This window comes from Vombatus ursinus, unplaced genomic scaffold (genome assembly GCF_900497805.2).
Source record: "Vombatus ursinus unplaced genomic scaffold, bare-nosed wombat genome assembly UNPS02014830.1, whole genome shotgun sequence".
Taxonomy (NCBI): Eukaryota; Metazoa; Chordata; class Mammalia; order Diprotodontia; family Vombatidae; genus Vombatus; species Vombatus ursinus.
In genome coordinates, this window is record NW_020954608.1 from 18217055 (window position 1) to 18238025 (window position 20971).

At 35.5% G+C, this 20971-nt stretch overlaps 1 protein-coding gene across 2 annotated transcripts in view; it reads right to left on the reverse strand.

Annotated features, from left to right (window-relative positions):
- GNAT3 (G protein subunit alpha transducin 3) overlaps positions 1-20971 on the reverse strand; it is a 78793-nt gene that overhangs the window by 5065 nt on the left and 52757 nt on the right. For both annotated transcript variants that reach the window (XM_027838759.1, XM_027838760.1), the window contains exons 4-5: positions 19150-19307; positions 11014-11142 (exon numbers count right to left, since the gene is read on the reverse strand). In XM_027838759.1, coding sequence (XP_027694560.1) covers positions 11014-11142; positions 19150-19307 — 287 coding nt within the window. The remainder of the gene's footprint in view (positions 1-11013; positions 11143-19149; positions 19308-20971) is intronic.

Below are 20971 nucleotides of genomic sequence, written 5' to 3' on the forward strand. Positions count from 1 at the left end.
TCTCTCTCTCTCTCTCTCTCTCTCTCTCTCTCTCTCTCTCTCTCTCTCTCTCTCTCCTCTCTCTCTCTCTCTCTCTCTCTCTCTCTCTTTCGCTCTCGCTCTCTCTCTCTCTCTCGCTCTCACTCTCTGTGCTATCTACTATTATATAAGTGAAATGCAGGTCTGACTGAGAACAGGAGTAATTGAGTCTTTTTTTCATCATCTTATCTGGCTAAAACATTAGCTTGAAGAGAGCATTCAATTTGTATTGCTCTTTTGATTTCTTTTTAATTTCTTTCCTTTCATTCTTTCCTCTTTATCCTAAAGTTTATTTCAGAATTCTTTTGGGAGGGATGGTGGAATTTAAGACATTTAAATGAGAAATGAATCTCACACTGCCACTCATCTTAGTAGTTAAAGATAACCAGAGCCTTATAAGTTTTGATTATTTTGCCTTTTTCTAGGTAAAATGTTTGTTCCTTTCATTGCAGAAACATTATTCTTTCTGTAACTTTTTCATGAATGGTGCTTCATTAAGTCTGAAATCTAAGTCTTTTAAAAATATACATGAAAAATCTGAGGCCCCCACCAAAATTTTGGATAGAGATTAACTGCATAGGCTTTTAGGTGACAGCTGAGCATGGATTATTTGTTAAAATACTCAAACGCAGGGCATGACCCAGGAGTTTATGGTTTTGTATTAAACAGTTGGCTAAGCAGTAGAGTTTTATGGTTTTATGTTAAACAGTTGGATAAAGGGTTATTCACACACCAGTATCATTGTCCTGCTACAACAGTAAATACTATTTCAAGATATGCAGTCCCAAATGATGCTTTCTAAAATGTCACATAATGTAGAATGGTTCAAAACCCTTGAGGCTTCTAGTGTCTCCTTTATATATTTTATTCATTAGATTCAATCATCTTTTTTTCCTTTTGGGCTATATACTACTATAGAAAATTACAGTTATTCAATCACGTAGTATTTGATAAGTGCCTATCACATTCGAGGCATTGTGCTAAGCCCTGGGGATACAAAGAAAAGCGAAAACAAATAAAAAAAAAGAGTTCTTCCTCTCAAGGAATCTAACGGAGAGGATAATATGTAAACAATTAAGTGCAAACAAGATAAATAAAGGATAAATTAGGGCTAGTATCACAGTGTGTATATATAAATATATGTATTTCTATATATACACATATTGTATATATATATCATGTATGTATATATACACACACATATGTATGTGTACACATATCATTCAAAAAAAGCATTTATTAAGCACCTGAAGGCTAGTGATTCTGTGTTAGGTGCTGTACAGAATTGGGTTACAAGGTAATGCAATCTGGTATGTCTATTGGCATATTATTTTTATATATAAATATGTATGTATATATATATGTATATATACACACACATAAAACAAAGCTGAATAAAATTTTAAAATCCTATTTTTCCAATCAACATCTAGTTTTTGTGAGAGGAAAGGAAGCCTTGCCAACAGGATGATAAGAAGACTCAGTAATAGTAGCCTTTTCTATTAGAAAATCAACCATTTCCCTGTGCAATACTATCTGGGTTAGATGGGACTGGGTGGCAAGAAAGCTGTGTAAATCTCTCCTTTGAACTGACACTTACCTGTGAGGGTTCACAGGAATATTCAGGGGAAATGTGTCTTCCTGGAAACTCTATGTGAAGATTGGTTATCCTTTTGGTAAGCTTAGGAGTTCATATTAATAGAGAATAACTGTCATTATATAATGTCATCTTTTCTAAGTTTGGGGAATAAATTGCAATGCTGATATTAATATAAAATAATAACTACAGGCCACATATAGAAATAGAATTTAGATAAACAGTATTCAATTTCCTAGTTTTTCTATATAGTTTGGCATTCTCTCATCAGAAGGTAAGACATTCTTAGAATTTTGGCTAGATATGTATTAATTTTTAAATCATTTTTTCTAGTTGTTCAATGAGCAATGCACTTAAGGCAACATCCTATAAATCTGGGCAAAGATTTTTGTTAGAATATTTATTAGAATTCATGGGTTTAAGGAGCACCCCAATATTGAGGTATTCACTTTCTTCAATTAATCTTATAATATCCCGAAATTATACTGAAAACCTAGGACTAAGCAAGTTCCAAATGGTTATATTCTGGACCTGCAAATTTAGAATCCACTTTTTCTACTCAAATTACTTGTTAAAAAAAAGTACTCAAATGCAAAACCATCAATTTGTTGTTGTTCAGTTGTATCCAATCTTTGTGAAACCATTTGGGGTTTTCTTGGCAAAGATACTGGAATGATTTGTCATTTCCTTCTCCAGATCATTTTACAGATGAAGAAATTGAGGCAAACAGGGTTAAGTGAGTTGCCCAGGATCACACAGCTAATGTCTGAGACTGGATTTAAACTCAGGTCTTCCTGACTCTAGGCCAGGTGCTCTATCCATTGTGCTACCTATTGCCATCAATTATGTGTGTATACAATATTACTTTAAAAATAGCATAATTCCCCTTTTCTGTCAATCCTCCCTTGGGGTTTTGCAACAACAGCTGTCAAGAATCTTAGGACAGGCTTAATAATAAGGGAAAGATGGAAATGTACAGAAGATCTTGTGCATAGCCAGATAGAGAAAGTTGCATAAATAGCCCTGCCTTTGTTATGTACTCCATGTTTGGGCAAGTCATATATTATAGCTAGAACTTATATCCTTATCTGTAAATTATGGGAGACCTTAAATGCCAAATAAGACCAAATATTGGTTGTTCTGAGTTATCATAGTTCTCTAAGATAGTTTCATAGAAAACCAAACCAACAGATGTATCTGGCTCCTAACTGTTCCTAGGGACATACAGGGGAATTGAGCTTGACTAAATCTACTTGTCTCTGATTCTGCTACTGTAGGCCTAATATTCTTATCCTTTTCCCCCCTGCTGTTTTATATATACATAGGATTATAGGGAAAAAGATTCAGAACTCCAAGGGGCCTTTTAGGTAAACTATTCTGTTTCCTTTATTTTACAGATGAGCAACCTAAGTCCTGGAGAAATTAGGTGATTTGCCTAAGTTCACACAGGTACATGACATCACACATGACATCACTTTTGGCATATTTTCTGCCCTTAGGTAGTTGAGTAGCCAAATAAAATCGGGCAGTGGTTGAGAAAATACTGAAAAAAATGCTATATTTCAATCTTGCACTATGGCAAAAAAAAAAAGAATTGATGATAAGCCACTATGTCTTAAAAAAAAAAAAGAAACATTGAGGACCAGAGAAAACCAACAGTGTTGTTGTTGTTGTTTTTAATTTTACATTTGTTTGTTCTCCCATGTATTTATAGTGCATGGACGCACACACACACATAGAGTGAATGGGCAAAGTGATTAATAGAGAAAATGAATATTAAAATGTATGCATGTTACATATACAAATCAATATCTACTTACATAATAGAATCTTTTTTAAATTATGCTAATCAATAACATGGGTCAGAATGATTATTTAATTAGCTATTTACTGAAATTGAATTACTTATCATAGTATTTCACTTTCTAGAATAGACTATATTTTATTTAAGTAGATGAAAATATGCATTTGTAATGTCAGTTTTGAGTTATTTGTTCCAACAGTTTTTTTTAATCTTTTTGAATGTAAGATTGAAAATTTGACTGTATGAGTGAAGGTTACACTAAAAAAAAAAAAAAGATGGTTCATGAGAATATGACACCACATTGTCAAAAGGAAATGTATTTCTCTATTTTAAATTCTTCAGTTATGTGATTTAATATGTAAACTAAGTGCCTCACCTTCAATAACCACTTTTCTACTGATTCAAGGCAAATTATGCTTTAAAATTCATAAACTCATAGAACTTGAGATATAGTCCAGAGATGTCAAATACACCACCCACAAGCTATGTAATATAATAAATAACAGTAAAATGAAACATAGATATTATAAATATGTGGTTTTCTAAATCAGTATGTGGCCCATAGGGACCCTTATGTATGGTTTAGTGGCCAGCATTTTTATTTGAGTTTGATATTACTAATTAAGTCGAATAAGTAGAAAACAATACTGACTTTAAACATTTCAGCATCAGGGTTTTATTACTGTAAGGAGATTTCTAATAAAATAAAATCAACAGATGAAAGAACAGGACAATGGGTGGAGCACATTTGGATGACCTATGACATTTCCACTGTCTATTTGGAACTCCTTATTGTTGTTCAGCTGATTCAGTTGAGTCTGAATCTTGGTGACCTCATGGACCATACTGTCCATGGGTTTTCTTGGCAAAGAGACTAGAGTGGTTTGCCTTTCCTTTTCCAGTGGATTAAGGAAAACAGAGATTAAGTGACTTGCCCAGGGTCACACAGCTAGTGAATGTCTGAGGCCAATTTGAACTCATATCTTCTTGTTTCCAGGAACAGTGCTTTATCTGCTGATCCACTGAGTGACAGTTTATAAATAAAAAAAAATTCTTCTCCTTTCATCTATTGATGTGGTTTTTAATATTTCACACTTAGAAGGGGAAGTAATTGGTTTTTTTAGGGATTAAAGAAGAGAATCAGCAGGTCATAGTAGATAAAGAATCTATCCTAGAGTCAAGAAAACTGGGATTGAAGTCTTGCCTCTGACAAATACTGGCTGAATGACTTTGGATCAGTCACATACTTTCTTAGTACCTAGGCAACTATGTTTGTGAGCAGGATAAGATATGTTTTTGTAGAGGGAATTTTTTTGTGGGAAGCTCCCTATCCTAATGAAATCATAGAGGATATATGTCTCTGTGTGTATACATATATATGGTGTTATGTATGCACATACATACACATGTTATACCTATAATCACAATGCTATATCTGCACATGCACACATGTACAATGCACAGACATATTTGTATATGCATATATGGATATAAATGGACATATCAGAATATCTGAAAAGCTGTATTACAGTTTTAAGTTTAAATCTGTATTAAGACTTTGGGGACATCTGTACATGTCACTGTCATTCTCACCAAAAGCACTTAGAGACAGAAATCTATTACCGCCTTTGGTTATAAGGAGATTATCTCAAATTGTTTAATTGTATAATTTAAAATATTGTATAATTGGTAGAAAATAAACACCACAGTAAAATTACCTCTCTCTCTCTCTCTCTCTCTCTCTCTCTCTCTCTCTCTCTCTCTCCCTCTCCTCATATATACACTGTGTATAATATGACTATATTTATATACATATATGTGAATGTATATATAAAAACATATACACATTTACATATGTGTATATACATAGACACACACATACGTATACAAACACATATACATATGTATGTATATACATATATTTATGTGTGTATATATATATATATGTATGTATGTGTGTGTATATTCTTTCTCCTCACCCCCTGTTTTTTCTCTTTTTGCTGAAAGAAGGTTGACAGTAATGCACCCTGTGGATCTCAGAGTAAAAGAAAAGCCTCCATCTACTCCCCTCTCTGCTTCTGAATTCAAAGTGAATTCATGTTCAGCTGGTCTTACTTGGCCCACAAAAAGCTTCCTGTGTGGCTCTGAGAGCAGCTTAAGAACTTTTGGAGTGGGTAGTAATGTGTTACTAGCTGTGTGCGCCATGGAAGATACCAGGCCAGGCACACGGTTGCTACCATTACAACACTGGCGTGTGTCCAATCTAATTCATGCATCTGGCTATGTGGAGAATTTATGTTCCCATGTTAGACTGCTGTTTGGAAAATTAGTACAGGAACATAGGAGGTTATGGAATTCTTCCCACTATCCCTCCCTCCTCACTGGGCCAGATACATGGCTAGATAGTAAAGGAGGAAAACCTATCAGAGGGATTTGAAGAGAGCCACAAATCTCTACATTACCCCTCCTTTCAAGTGTCCCCCACCTGCCTGTAGTGTTGCTTTATTCACATAAATAGCCTATCCCTGAGGGAATGGAAATGGGAGTGAGGATGGGAATAGGGTCCCTGAAGGTATTATAATACACTGAATCAAGACTCTTCTAATTCAAAGGAAACTTAAATATCATTTAGTTCTGTCTTTTTGTGGAAAGCATTCTTACTATAATGGGGCAAGTTGATACAGCACAGGCCCTGGAGTCAGGAGGACCTGACTTCAAATTACAGTCACTGGCTGTGTGACCCTAGGCATGTCACTGAATTTCTTTGTGCCACTTGGCAACTCTCTAGAACTTTAGGGGAGAGAATAGCTTTAAGTTAAAGCAACTTTAGATTGTGCAAGTGCTTTGATGAAGAGAATTTCCTCTCCGGGAGTTCCACTTATGGATGTAATAATAGCACCAGTAAAAAAAAAAAATCTTATTATGGTCAATTCTCCAGCACTTATTCAATGCTCTTTTCATCTTATTTTGATTTTAGAGAACTAACTCTTTTCTTTGAATTCTAGTACTGATACTAACAACAAATAAATAGAAAGAAAGACAGATTGAATTTTTCTTAATTATATAAATATTACATTCCTCCTTGATAAAAATTTCAATATTTGTTTCATTACTTTGTCAATCTCTACCTTTTTTGAAGTTGCATCCTAGTTTTTTTCCAGAAAATGGATTCAAATAACTATCAAATTTACTTTTCTCCGTTTTCTCTGCTCTCAACACTTTCCACAATTATTTCATCATGATCTGATTAAATTGTATTTAACTTTGAATAATTTTACATAGTCCCTGCAGAACTTGTTTTTAGTATTTTGAATGGCATGAGATTTTTAAAATGTCAATGAACATTTTTCTTGCAGATTTAGAATTTTATTTCCTATTTCCTAGTCTGTCAAGTGGAAATGCTTTGTCAGGAGGCAATAGCAACAGAAATGGGATTGATTCATTTTCATGCCAAATACATGTATATGAACTCCATGAAAGAATAAAGATGACTTGTCAAGTTGGCAAATGTTACCATAAACAAATCAGTCTCTTCTAAATAATTTGCATGGTGTGTATTTTCAAAATAAGGCAAGCAAATTTTATGTGATTACTTCAAAGAGGTAGGAAGGTAGGTAGGAATGCACACGGAGTAGAGTTCCCAGAACATGCGATTTCAAATGTGTCCTTCAAGTGATTTCCCACTAAGGACATTCTTTGTTTCCTAAATTAGAATGATAATTTTAATTTAACTCTAATTAACCACAGGGTAAAACTTGAGTTTTGGTTGTGATTTTTTTGTTGTTGCTGTTTTTTGTCCCCTCCATTAGAAAGTATGCTCCTTGTGAAAAGGAATTTGTATTCCCAGGGCCTAGCACAGTACCTGGAAGATGGTAGGCACTTAATGAATGCTTGTTGATAATGCAGTCACATCTTTATTTTAAGTGAGATCAGTTATGGATATTTATAAATAATTACGTCATTATATGATAATGATACTTATGTATCTATAAACATACATTTGTAAAAAAATCCGAAATATAGAAATCCATTAGAAATCTAATTTTCTTGATGTTTTATAACACATAAAAACAGTGCTGCAGATAACAGCAACTTTAATTTTATTTACCCTCCAAAATTATGTTCATATTGGCAAGCATAAAACAAAAATGGTTAAATGAGAGTTAAGATCTACAATAAATGAAGAGATGTTAAAAGAGTGTTGTTTAGTTAGTTCAGTCTAGTCTCATGTTTTGTGACCCAACTGGGGTTTTCTTGGCAAAGATACTGGAGTGGTTTGTATTTCCCTTTCCAGCTCATTTTACAGAAGAGGAAAGTGAGGTAAACAGGGTTAAGTGACTTGCCCAGGCTAATACAGCTAGTAAGTGTCTGAGGACAGATTTGAACTTAGGAAGATGAGTCTTTCTGACTTCAGGCCCAGTATTCTATCCTCTGTACCATGGGCTGCCCCTGGTAAGAGAGTACTCAACTGCATAAAAAGAATTCAAGTCAACAGACCCAAATAAACTAGATCCCAGATTGCCAAAAGTAATTTCATTTTGGGATAGTCTCATTTGCTAGCAATATTTTTCTTTACATCACTCCTGAATGGGACAATCTAAAATGTCTACCATTGATTTTGTTGTGTCTCTGTAGGTAACAGAACAGGTCTCAACTCTTTTCAACACAATTGGTCTTCACATCGTGGAAGTCAGCTTCAAGTCTTACAGTCCTAAATCTTGTCTTCTCCAAGTTAAACACACTCAATTCCTTCTACAAATTCAAATGTTGTATGACCCTGAGCCTCTTTATAGTTATGGTCATGTTTTCACGGATATTCTCCAGCTTATCAATTTCCTTTTCCTGCCCCATTGCCCCAATATGCTATCTAGAACTCAATGTTGTATGGCAGATCTGTCCAGGGTAAAGTACATGGGGACTGACATTTCCTCTTTCTGAATCCTTCTCTTAAAGCAGTCTAAAATTGAATCAATTTTTGTGGCTACAATATCACATTGTTGATATTGAGCTGGTGATCCACTAAAACCCTTAGATCTTTTTTTTTAATCTACCTCACTCCACCCCGCTACTTAGAACTACTATTCTACATGGTAGGGAACATGGGCTCCTTAAAAATACATCATGACAGACTAACTTTATTTTCTTTTCTGATAGAATTACTAGGCATGGTTGATCAGGAGAATTCCTAACTGGCTGAATATTAGATATAATGAGTATTGATAAATATATTTCTGTCAGCCAGGAAGGAGTTGTTTTTTTTTTTTTTTTTTGGTTTGTTGGTTTGTTGTTGTTTTTTTTTTTTTTTTTTGGTTTTAGGCAATGGGGTTAAGTGACACACAGCTAGTAAGTGTTATGTGTCTGAGGTCAGATTTGAACCCAGGTCCTCCTGAATCCAGGGCCAGTGCTCTATCCACTGCGCCAACTAGCTTCCCCAAAGGAGGTCTTTAATGAAGTAATAATTTATTTTCTGCCAATCTGATCAGCATTTTTAGCCATGATTTAAGTGGATAAAACTCTCATTAAATTTGAAGATAATACAAATTTAGAAATGACAACTGATATAGTAAATAAAGAAGCCATGTTCCAAAAAAAAATTCATCAGTATAAAATGATAATCCAAATTCAGTAAAATAAAATTAGAATTAATTAGTGGTAAATGTGAAGTACTACACTTGTATTCTATAAATAATCTGTACAAGTGTAGGGTGGTTGAGGGAAGGCAGCAAAAGTCCATGCAAAGTTAAAATCTGAGGGTTTTGGTAGATTACAAATTTAATGTTTTGTTGTTTTTTTTTTTTTTTGGTTTTGGTTTTGTTTTGCTTTTTGGTGAGGCAGTCAGAGGTTAAGTTACTTGCCCAGGGTCACACAACTAGTAAGTGTCAAGTGTTTGAGGTCAAATTTGAACTCGGGTCCTCCTGACTCCAAGGCTGGAGCTGTATCCACTGCGCCACCTAGCTGCCCCCTACAAATTTAATATGAGTCAAGAGCATGACATGGCAGCAAAAACCAACTTAAATGATCCCAAGGTCCATAGTGTTCAGTTGAGTGAAGCCAGAGTCCTGCTATGTTGTTGGTCAGTCATTTCAGTCATGTCTAACTCTTCGTGACCCCGTCAAAGATACTGGAGCGGTTTGCCATTTCCTTCTCCAACTCATTGTACAAATGAGAAAACTGAGACAAACGGGGTTAAATGGCTTGCCCAGGTTCTCATAGCTAGTAAGTATCTATTGCAAGATTTGAATTTAAGCATTCCTGACTCCAAGCCTTGTGCTCTATACACTGTGCCATCTAGCTCCCCCAACAACAGCAATAACAACAACAACAAATGATTGTAGTCTTCACTTATTTCAAGAAGAATTTGGCCTTAAAGATCAGCACTAAGAGAAACAGATGGAAATGGCAGAGGTGAATTTCTGATAGATATGAGCATGAACTTCTTAATTCGTTGCCTCAGGAATTAGTGAATTTCCCAGTGCTTTCAGATGTCATGTAGGGCTGGATAACCACTTGTTGCAGGTGCTGTTGGGGGAATTCTGCCCTATGTATGAGTTCCATAGGATGAACTAACTGCAATCACTTCAATCTCTGAGATGTTATGATAGAGTCAGTAGAATACTAGGAAACATAAAATAAAGCTTCCAGGTATCAATCGGGTTTTCCTAGTTGTAAAGCTGAGTTGTACTGAGGGATTTAGATTCCTTCAGTCAAGTCTTTCTCCCTTTCATGATTAGCTGTACATATTTATGAAACAACAGCTCTGTCAAAGTACTGTTGTTGTCATTCACGTTCAACTCTTTGTGACCCTGTGAACCATACTGTCCCTGGGTTTTCTTGGCAAAGGTACTGGAGTGGTTTGTCATTTCCCTTTCCAATGGATTAAAGCAAATGGAGCTTAAGTGACTTGCCCAGGTTCACACAGGTACTAAGTGTCTGAGACCGAGTTTGAACTCAGGTCTTCCTGACTCCAGGCCTAGCAGTTTATCCACTGAACCACCTAGCTGCCTCAAAGGACTGTCACAGTGCTATCTCTTCCCAAATATGTCCTTATGCATAGTAATCATAGGCAGCTGCTTATTCTCAGGAACGCCAAAAGTCACATCTGTTTCTGTTACTCAAGTTTTCCTCACTGATTTACTGGGGCTATAACTGGAGTCAGCCCTTTTTATTGTATCTCTAAGAGGACTATTTCAGTAGGTAAACATGATACGTGAGAATAAGTAACACATTAAGCACCCTAACATATTAGCTTGCATGTTATTTTTTTTCAGATGATAGCCGGCTGTCATCTTGTTAATTGGGGAGGTAAATCTTGAGAGGAAGGAAGAGTCCTAGACTTGTATACCTGTCCTAATAGGGTTTGGAAGGTGAAATAATCACAGTGGGGAACGGTGGGATGCCTACGGTCAGCAGAGGTTTCCCTGTGGCAGAGACATAGAAGACAAAGTTTGCCTGCTTAAGTGGTTTTGAATAGATTAAACCTCCTCCATAGAAGACCCAACTGTCCTGTTACCTTGACTTCATGAGTATTAGCCAGCTGAATCCACTGTAGAGCTATACACCTCTGCTTAGAAACAGGAAGACCAAAGGATCCTACCTGAAGTGCAAATCCTTAAAGGAGAATTGTGTTTCAATAATGCCAGTAGTTTTCACCCTGGAGTGCAGGACATCTTGTTCATTTGGAACATACCCAGGAGCTGTTATCCTGTCAAGATCGTTGAGGTAGCTAGAGGAGGGAAAAACACACAAAAAGATTGGCCTGTTCATTTGAAGGACATTAGCCTGGATAACAGTGCAAGTGTACTTTTAGTGGAGATTCCATTAAATCTTGCCTTCTAGACCTTTTGATGCTAAGTTCATGCTTTGGAAAAGCTTTTTTTTTTCAATATAACAAAAAGTTAAAAATAAATTAGCAGGAGGTTTGTTGTTATTGTTGTTGTTTTGGGGGGAGGTTAGAGATGAATTTTGTGCTTAAAGCAAAAGTAAACCTTTTTTTTAACATAATGATAGGAAGTGGACCTGTAATTTCTTTTGAAAAGGGATCTCCCAGGTAAGTGAATTCCTTCTACTGATGCAGACCAGCATCTTCTTTGCAACTTATAGTCTTAGAGAACTATCTAAAGCACTGGCAGGTTAAATCACTTGTCCAAAGTTACATAGCTAGTATGTGTCAGGTATGAGACTTAAACATAGTTCTTCCTGATTCTGAGGACAAGTAACCACGTAACCAAATTGCCTTTCTTGTTTAGGAGTATGACCAATACAGTAACCAGAGTAGGGCATCTTCAGTCCAGGTGGTTAGGGCAGGTATAAGACAACTATGGGAATACTTCATACAGAACATTACTAGGAGACTGAATTAGCTCGAGAGAGAATCCAAAGTATTGTTATGATGCAGAAACAGACCTATATTTGAAATCAAAGGACCTGTGTTTAAATCTTAGATCTATCATATATAACCTTGGGCAGATTATTTATCCTTTCTTGATCTAAGGTAAGGGTTTGATTGGATAACATACTCTTAATCTTTGTGTATTTGTCTGTGAGTATTTGAGAGAAAGGGAGAGACAGAAACATAGAGAGACAAAGATAAAAAGGAGAGTGAGAGATAGAGAGATAGAGAGAGAAGGAGAAAGGAAAGACAGAGAGACACAGAGAGAGAAAGACAGAGAGACAGAGACAGAGGGAGAAACAGATACAGAGAGACAGAGAGAGGGGGAGAGAGAGAGAGAGAGAGAGAGAGAGAGAGAGAGGTGAAACTTACAGATCTTTTCTCAGAATAATATTATAAATGCATAAAACAACATATATAAGATTATAAAGAGAAGCAATTATATTGAAATGAAGTAGTCAATATACTTTTTTAAAAAATACATATTCATAGACCCTAGTTTCGGAACCACTGTACTAGATGATCTCTAAAATCCCTTCTAAGCCTATGTCTCTATACAACATGGACTAATTTGTCAGGTTCTTAAAGACTCTAGACTTAGAAGTCCAGGATTTAAATCCTGTCCCTGATACTTAACAACCTTTGAGAGTTAGGGCAAGTCATTTAACCTCTTTGGGTCTTAGTTTCCAGGGCATCAGAGATTCTAATCTCTGACATTCTTTCCAGATCCAGTTTGTTTTTCTATAGATCATAGTCTAATCTCTTAAAGGTTCTCAAGGATCTGGAGCTTTATAAAGGACCAGGGCTCAGCAGCAACACTTGTGACCATGAGCAAGTCTCATAACTTCCCTAGGCCTTTGTTTTTTTTATCTGCAGAATGAGAGGGTTGGATTGGCTTGTTTATGAGATCCTTTCCTGCTCTAGACCTATTATCCCATGATCCTGTGAGTGTAGGCTGGAATTACCTCAGAGCCTTAGCTATAAGGCTCAAATCACCACAAAATCTCAGGAGGTTCCAATCAACATGATGAAATGCTATCAGGAAATTTTCCATACCATTGTCTGAAAGACTTTGTTATTTATAGAGGATATTGTTACTGACAATCTGCCAGATTTACAATTCTATTTTGGAATAATGGAATAATGTCTCCTTGAAAACTTCTCATTTTCAGTCTCCTGCAGGGGGAGGCCAAGTTTCACACCCCAATTTAAATCTGATGAGGGCATTGCTATGGAAGATCACACCACCTCAACAGTCAACCTTTTAGTTGGAGAATCAGACTCAGTATTTACTATTTCCTATCTCTCAGCACTCTAGATCAGGGAAAACTACTAATTTATTCACCATGCTATAAATTTCAGCCAACTGGATCTGATAAATGAGCAACACAGAAAGGTTTTTAAACGGCTAGTCCTTTCTGGATGATGGGCCCTTAAATTCAAACATTAAATATGCAGGCAATTTAGCAGCTGCTCTTATCTCCTTAGCGGCTCAGAACTGCAACCTGAGATCCACCAGATATCACAAGCTTCCCTCATGCATTTGTAACTTTCAAGTAGTAACAGTCTCATTAGCAGGAGAACATAAGAATTAAAAATTGCTTTAACCCAATTTTGTCACTTACGGATGATAATGTCTTTGGAAAGTAACATGGATTTATACTCAAAAGACTGGGTTCTGCTGTTCCATACTAGTTATGGAACTAGTAAGTTCTATAACTTACTAGTCATGGAAGTACGTGGCCAAGTAGCTATACCTCTATACCTATATTTTCTTATACATAAATTGAACAGTCTTATGAGAAAATCCTCAAAGTCCCTTTCAATAGGAGAAAGGGTAATGTATTTGGAATAAGAGAATCAGAGTTTGAAACCTGATGCTGTCAGTTACTATTTGTGTGACATTGATAAGATCACTTAAGGTCTCTGGGACTTAATTTCTTCATCTATAAAAAAGAAGAAATTGGCCAAGTGAGGAAGCAGGGTCCCAGAAACATTAAATCATTTTTCCAATGTTACATAGATGGAAAATGGCACAGCCATTTTCAAACCTAGATTTAAACCTAGATTTAACCTAGATTTAAATCCTAGATTTAAAATTCAGCACCCTTACTACTATTCTAAGGAACCATAGAGATAAGCTAGCATACTTAGTCTTACAGATAAGGATACATTCCCCCCCCCCATTTTAAACCTGTGATATTGAAACATTTATTTAGCACCTTGAAGTTTGCAAAGTGTTACGTATTTCATTTGAGTCTTTCAAAATCCTGTGAGGTAGGGGCAGGTAGGTGGTGAAGTGGATAGAGCACCCACCCTGGAGTCAGGAGGACCTAAGTTCAAATCCGGCCTCACACACGTAACTCCCCCCCCCAGCTGTGTGACTCTGTGCAAGTCACTTAATCCCAACTGCCTCACCAAAAAATAAACAAATAAATAAATAAATAAATAAAAATCATGTGAGGTAGGTACAAGTATTTTATACCCATTTTGTAGATGAGGAAGCTGAGGCTCAGAAAGGTTTAAGTGACTTACCAAGAGTCACATTGCTCATGAATGGTGGAGTTGGGATTTGAATTGGAATCTCCAGCATCCTTTCCAATATGCCATGCTGCCTGGCACAGACACAGAAACAAACACATACCTATTAAGTGCCTGCTACTTACAAGTGTTGGGTTAGCAACAAGTCCCTTTAATAAAAGGATTTGTTCTGTGAAGTTTGGATTCCGTCAAACGGCCACACTTGAGAACCTAGAGGGCCACATGTGGCCTTGAGGCTGCAGGTTCCCCAACCCTGGGTTAGACACTAGTGATGCAAAGACAAAAATGTAGTCTTTCTTGCTTTTGAGGAGCTTATGTTCCATAGGCTGTGTATGTATGTGTGTGTGTATGTGTGTGTAACCACAACATGTAGATGGATTCATAATGCATTGAAGTTTGAAGGAGAGAGAATTTAACATTTGGGAGAATCAGGAAAGGTTTCTCATAGGAGAAGGCACCTAAGCTGAACTTTGAAGGAAGACAAAGGCTCTGCAAGGGAGTTATCAGAAGGGATGGTGTCTTAAGCATGGGATCAAGTCTGTGAAAAGCTAATGTCTTACTCTGGTCACAGGTAGGAGGCAAATTTTGTGGGAGCACAGAGTGTGTAAACGAGAATGATATGCAGTAAAAGAAAAGCAGGTGGGAGCCAGATTGTGGAGGGTTTAAAATGTCAAGTGGAAGAGTTTTCATTTTAACCTATAGGCAAATGGAGAGCCACTGACAGTTTTTGAACAAAGGCGGGACGTGAAGAGACACGTAGTGTGGGTAAATTATTTTTGCTGCAATGTGAAGGATAGATTGGAAGGTGGGGAGACTAGAACCACAGAGATCAATTATGACATTGCTGCAATAGTCCAGACAATGTGATGGAGAGAACAGACAAGAGGTGATGAGCTAGAATAGTGATCATTTGAGAGGAACGAAGAATGAAAGAGCTGTTGTGAATATAGAATCAGTGTGACTCCACAACTAATAAAATATAGGAGGTGAAGGAGAGTGAAGAATGAAAGATGAGTCTGGGGTTTCAAGCCTATATAAATGGAACAATGAGAGCATCCTCAAGAGAAATAGAAAAGAAAATTGAAGAAGATCCCCTTCTCCAAGTGTGTATATGTGAGGGGGCAGGATTGGGGGTTTGGTGGGAGAAAATAATGTCTTCCCTTTTAGATGTACGTAAACATATAATTCATCACTTTTTCCAAAGTAGTAATTTCTTTTCAGTTTAGCAAAGCTAAGATAATAGGGGTGGGGGGTGTGTGTGCATTGGCTAGGTGGTACAGTGGCTAGAGCACTAAGCCTGAAGTCAGAAAGACCTGAGTTCAAATGTGACCTCACTAACTGGGTGACCCTCAGCAAGTCACTTAACCCTGTTTGCCTCAGTTTCCTCATCTGTAAAATGAGCTGAGGAAGGAAATGGCAAATCACTCCAGTATCTTTGCTAAAAAAAGAAAAAAAAAGACCAAATGGGATCACAAAGAGTTAGACATGACTGAAACAATTGAAGAACAAAAGATAATAGTTGATAAAGGGATTTTTCAAGTTACTCCTAGTGCATAGAATGCTTTCGCAAAAAAAATTGGGAACATATATTTCTCAGTTTCTATGAACTTTAATATAGTGTGATAAATACAGAGTTGGCTACTTACCTGAATATGCATATGAACTAGGAAAAGTATTAGTCTGTCAAATCATGTAGTCTTTCAAAAACTAAACACACCTGTCAGAATTAAGATAATTTAAAAACTATACCTGTTAGGTGGTGGAAAAATGCTTAAAGGACATATTTAAATATCTTCATTTGCATTCATGATGGAGCTTATTTGAATGTGAAAATATTTTTATTATGCAAATTCAGAATTTGGTTGTGGATGCTTATCTTGCAAAACTGGAAAAAAATAGGGGCCATTCAAGAATTTAGCTCAATTGTTTTGAAAGACTCAGTTATTTCCTATATCTTTTTTTAAAAATACTATTTCTAATGATATATATTACATGGGTTACTATGAAAGAATGTGTAAGGGTCAGAAGACCTCAAATTCTAGCTTTGCTACTTGCTAACTGTATAACGTTAGGTAGTTCACTTCTATATGTGCCTCATCTATAAAATGAGAAGGGTTGGACTTCACCAGCCGATCTCTAAGACCTCATCCAGCTACAAATCTATGATATTACCATCCAATTAATTTATCACTTAGTTTCCCAAAAGATAAATGGTCAAAGGATACGAATACATAGTTTTCAAAGAAAGAAATGCAAGCTTTTATTAACCAAATGAAAAAATTATAAAATAACTAATAATAAAAAAATACAAATTTAAACAACCATAAGTTTTGACCTAATGCCTTTTGAATTGGCAAAGATAACAAGAGGAAAATGGCATGTGCTAATGCCTTATTGGTGAAGCCATGAATTGGTTCAACTATTCTGGAAAATAATATAGAACTAGCTTCCAAGACTCACCAAACTTTCTAAACCTTTTGACTGAGTGATACTGGGTCACAAAATGCAAATGTCAAAGGTCTGCATCCCAAAGCAGTCACAAACAGAGAGAAAGAACCTATCTAAAAAAAACAAAAACAAAAATAACATTTATAGCAGCATTTTTATTACACCAACAAGCTGAAAAAGAGGTATTCATCAAAAGAGAAATGGTTGAATGAATTATGGAGCATGAAGGTTAATGGAACATTATTAGAGTAAGAAATGTCAAATATTATAGATTCAAAAAATCTTATTAAAACTTCTATGAACTAATATAACATAAATTGAATAGAACAAGGAGAAAAATTTGTTCAATGACCAAAAGAATTTTAAGGGAAAACTCACTCTAAAAGATTGCAGAACTCTCAGTGACTGATCATAACTCCATAAGACTGATGATATACCATATTTTCTACCCCTTGGCAGAGAAGTGGCAGACAACAGTTGCCAAAAGAGATATGCATATTCAGGCATGGTCAATGTAGTGGTTTATTTTTTGCTTGAATGTACTTATTTGTTACATGTAAGATAGTAATACAACAAAAAGAAGAAAAGAAAGAAAAATGTGTTAATAAATCATTAGAAAATACCCCACAATGAAAAGGAAGTTTGGAAGGGGATGCAGACAAACAAGGCAATTTTGTTACTATAGTGTTAAAAATTTAACATACACAAAAACTCAAACTAAAACTAAATATAATGTCTGCCATTTCATACATCATCTTCTGTTTTTGAAATAATCATGCTTGTTTCTGTTTATTAAATTCATAGTGTATGTGTGTGTGTGTGTGTGTTTTCCAGTTTAATCCTAAACCAGGGGCCCCAACCAGCCCTTACCCAGCAGATCCCCAAGTTGAGACATCCACCCACATCCACTATTTTAACATGCCTAGCTCTTCTCATTTTGCCATCAATAACTCCTCATCTGCTTGGTTAAGAAGTTGACTGGCAAAGCCAATTTCCAGAGACCTCAAGACAAAATGGAAATTAAAATACCTCTTTGATTCAAAATAGTTAATGACTCCTGCTCTAAAATGATATTCATTAGTACACATGTATGAGGCATTTATATATATATATATATATATATGTGTGTGTGTGTGTGTGTGTGTGTATATTATTCTCCCATTTTAGGTCTTATTATGAACATAATTCTGTATTATGAGAAATTCTGTATTTCTTTTAGAAAAGAAGTGATGGCTAGTCAACTATTTATTTTACCTTATTTAGGTTTCTTTGAGAATTTCTATTGCTTCCTGAGATTTACTATATGGTACTATGAAATACATTATACATATTCATATATTGTTTCAAATATATATACATATATGTGTATGTGTGTGTGTAAATGTATGTGTGTGTATGTGTGCATGTGTGTGTTTCAAAAGTGAAGGCTTGCTCCTGGCATATACAAGTACAACCAATTTCTCTGATATTAGACGATGTGTTGATTTGCCAATATATTTTTAGACTTAAGGGCCAACTCAATGAAGTCAGTATTTGTGTTTTGAGATATAGGAGGAAAACCTGAATTGTTTGCCTCTGCTTTGCTTTTCAGACAAGACTTTTATTCCATCCAGTGCTCTAGGCAACATTTTAAGATGCTAAATTGTAGAAAATGTCCAACTTGAATTAACAAAGGAAGGTTTCTAAGTATGGAGTTCCCTATATCACTGAAATCACAGTTCCAATTCTTATCTATTTCTATACTTCTATGAACCTATGTATCTATGTATCTATCCATTTATCATCTATGTGATTTCATCTTTGTAGGAAGCAAGCAGTGAAAAATTCCTCCTGATGCAGACTAGTACCTATCTTACAACTTGCTGTCTTAGAGAGTTACCCTGGAAACTGAGAGATTAAGTGACTTTTTAAGACCTCTGAGTGAGTATGTGTCAGAGAAATATACATATGTTTGCATACACATACAAGTATATACATGGAAGGTCATTTTCTTTTCTGAAAAATACTAAATTTTTGTGAGTGTTGAGTCCTTTAAACACTAGCATCCTGATTTTATTATGACTGGGCTATGTTCTGTATTTAACCTGGCATATATATCACGTTATTTATCTTCTCAAGTACAACAGCTGAATAAACAGTTATGTGAAAATGCTTCTGGTATTTATTTTTCAAGTTTAATTTATCTTAGCTTGATTTTTTTTACTTCATTCCATTTGCTATCTCTTTAGCTAGGACTTTCAATGTTACAAATACACACATAATTTTTCCCTATATTACTGCTTATAAATTGATGATACTATTTGACTTTTAACATGTTTCATTGAAAATATCTGTAAGAATGAATTTACTTACTAAGCTGCTGAGTCATTGAGTTGATATTCTGATGCCCTTTCAAAGCAGGCCTGGATTCCTGGGTCTTTCCACAGTTGTTTTATTATCTTAGCCAGTTCAGGGGTCATGGTGCCATCTTCTAAGCCACTTGCTATCATGCAGAGTTGTTTTTGGTCTTCCTAAATAAGATTTTAGTCAGAAGAATGAAAATGGTTTCATTTGGAATTAAGTAATTTTTTCTTAAAGTAGCAGGTTTTATTTGGGGGATCCTTACCCTGTTCCTTTTATTGATAATATGTCTTCTTTAATATCATTACTAAAACAATACTCAGTTGCCAGGATGAAACATAACTCATAGTAGCTTGACAGTTTTCTTATGCTCCTGTACAAGCCATAATGAGTTACTAACAGAAAGTAGCATGTTTATGAGTGTACTTCTCTAATTTTTTAGTAAAGTACCAAGAAAGACAGCCATTGATTTCTATATTCCCTCTCCTCCTTGGTTTTCTAGAAAGAAACAGAATATCATACTCTTCTTAATGGATATTAAGTATGAATCCTTATGGCAAATCTCATGTTCTGGTAACTTTTAAAGCAACTGTGTGATTTATCAAGAAATTAAGAATCAGACAAGTTGAAATTTGAATAAAAATGAAAAAAATAGGCAGAAGCTCTGTAGTTATATTTCTTATATTGTTTGCCATTTTTATTTATTTAGTTGACTTTGGTTTATTGTGATTTCATCATTGTTAGGAAAAACAAAGTAGAAATACTCATTTCTGCAACAAAGAAACACTTAATTCTTTATGTTATAATATGAGAGAAACATTTGAAAGCACTGGGGATTAACATGACTTGACTAGGGTCACACAACTAGTATGTATCAGAGCCTGCACTTGGACTCATGTCTTCCTGAGTCCAAGACAGACTCTCAATATAATATTCTTGGCTTCCTCTCTATTTTACTTTTTTGAGCATGATAAGGAATGGCAAAGTGAGCTCCTCTGATACATATGTTGTGGACAGAAATACGTTTAAATAATATTTTCCTATGTAGCAGAAGTGTTGTTTCCTCATTTAGTAGCATATAGAAGTGGAATTAGTTTTGATGGAAATTCAGTTAGGCAAGATAAAAACAATTAATATGGAAAGTGTTGCAATGGATCTTGGAGGAAACTAGAGAGAATATTAATAATATCTGACATTTTATAGCCCTCCACAAAGTGGATAACATACCTTATCTCACTAGATTATCAAAACCTTGTGAAGTAGAGAGTATTTCAATTTCCACAAAAAGCAAACTGAGTCTCAGAGAGTTTGATTTACATGTCTACACTCACAGAGCTAGTTATTGTCAGACTCAGTTTCAGATTTCTTTATTCCAAGCCCAGAGATGTTTACACTATTCATAGCTTCCTTGTGAACTCTGTGATGACAAAATTATTGTGTCATTGTAGATAATTCCTATGAGATTTGCAGTCTTTTCTTAGAGATACTCACTTTTTCACACACAAAATTGACTAGGTTATTATTATGACTACATTACAGGATATGTTTCATGCATTTATCTGGGGTCATGGCAATGGTCAGAATTTCACAAGAAATAGATCAGAGACCTTAATATGGTGGCCTATTTGTTTTTAGCACCATTGCAATTAGTCCCTATAGCCACAACCCAACTGATCATTCACTCACCTAATTCAATTACTAAGCAGCTGAAATCTCCAGCTGGACCACATTACTGTTGATCTATTTCTTGTATAAACAACTTTCCTTCCTGATGGGTTGAATGTGAATGAGAACTGCAAACCCTGTTGTTTTTACTGATGGTTCTTTCATAAAA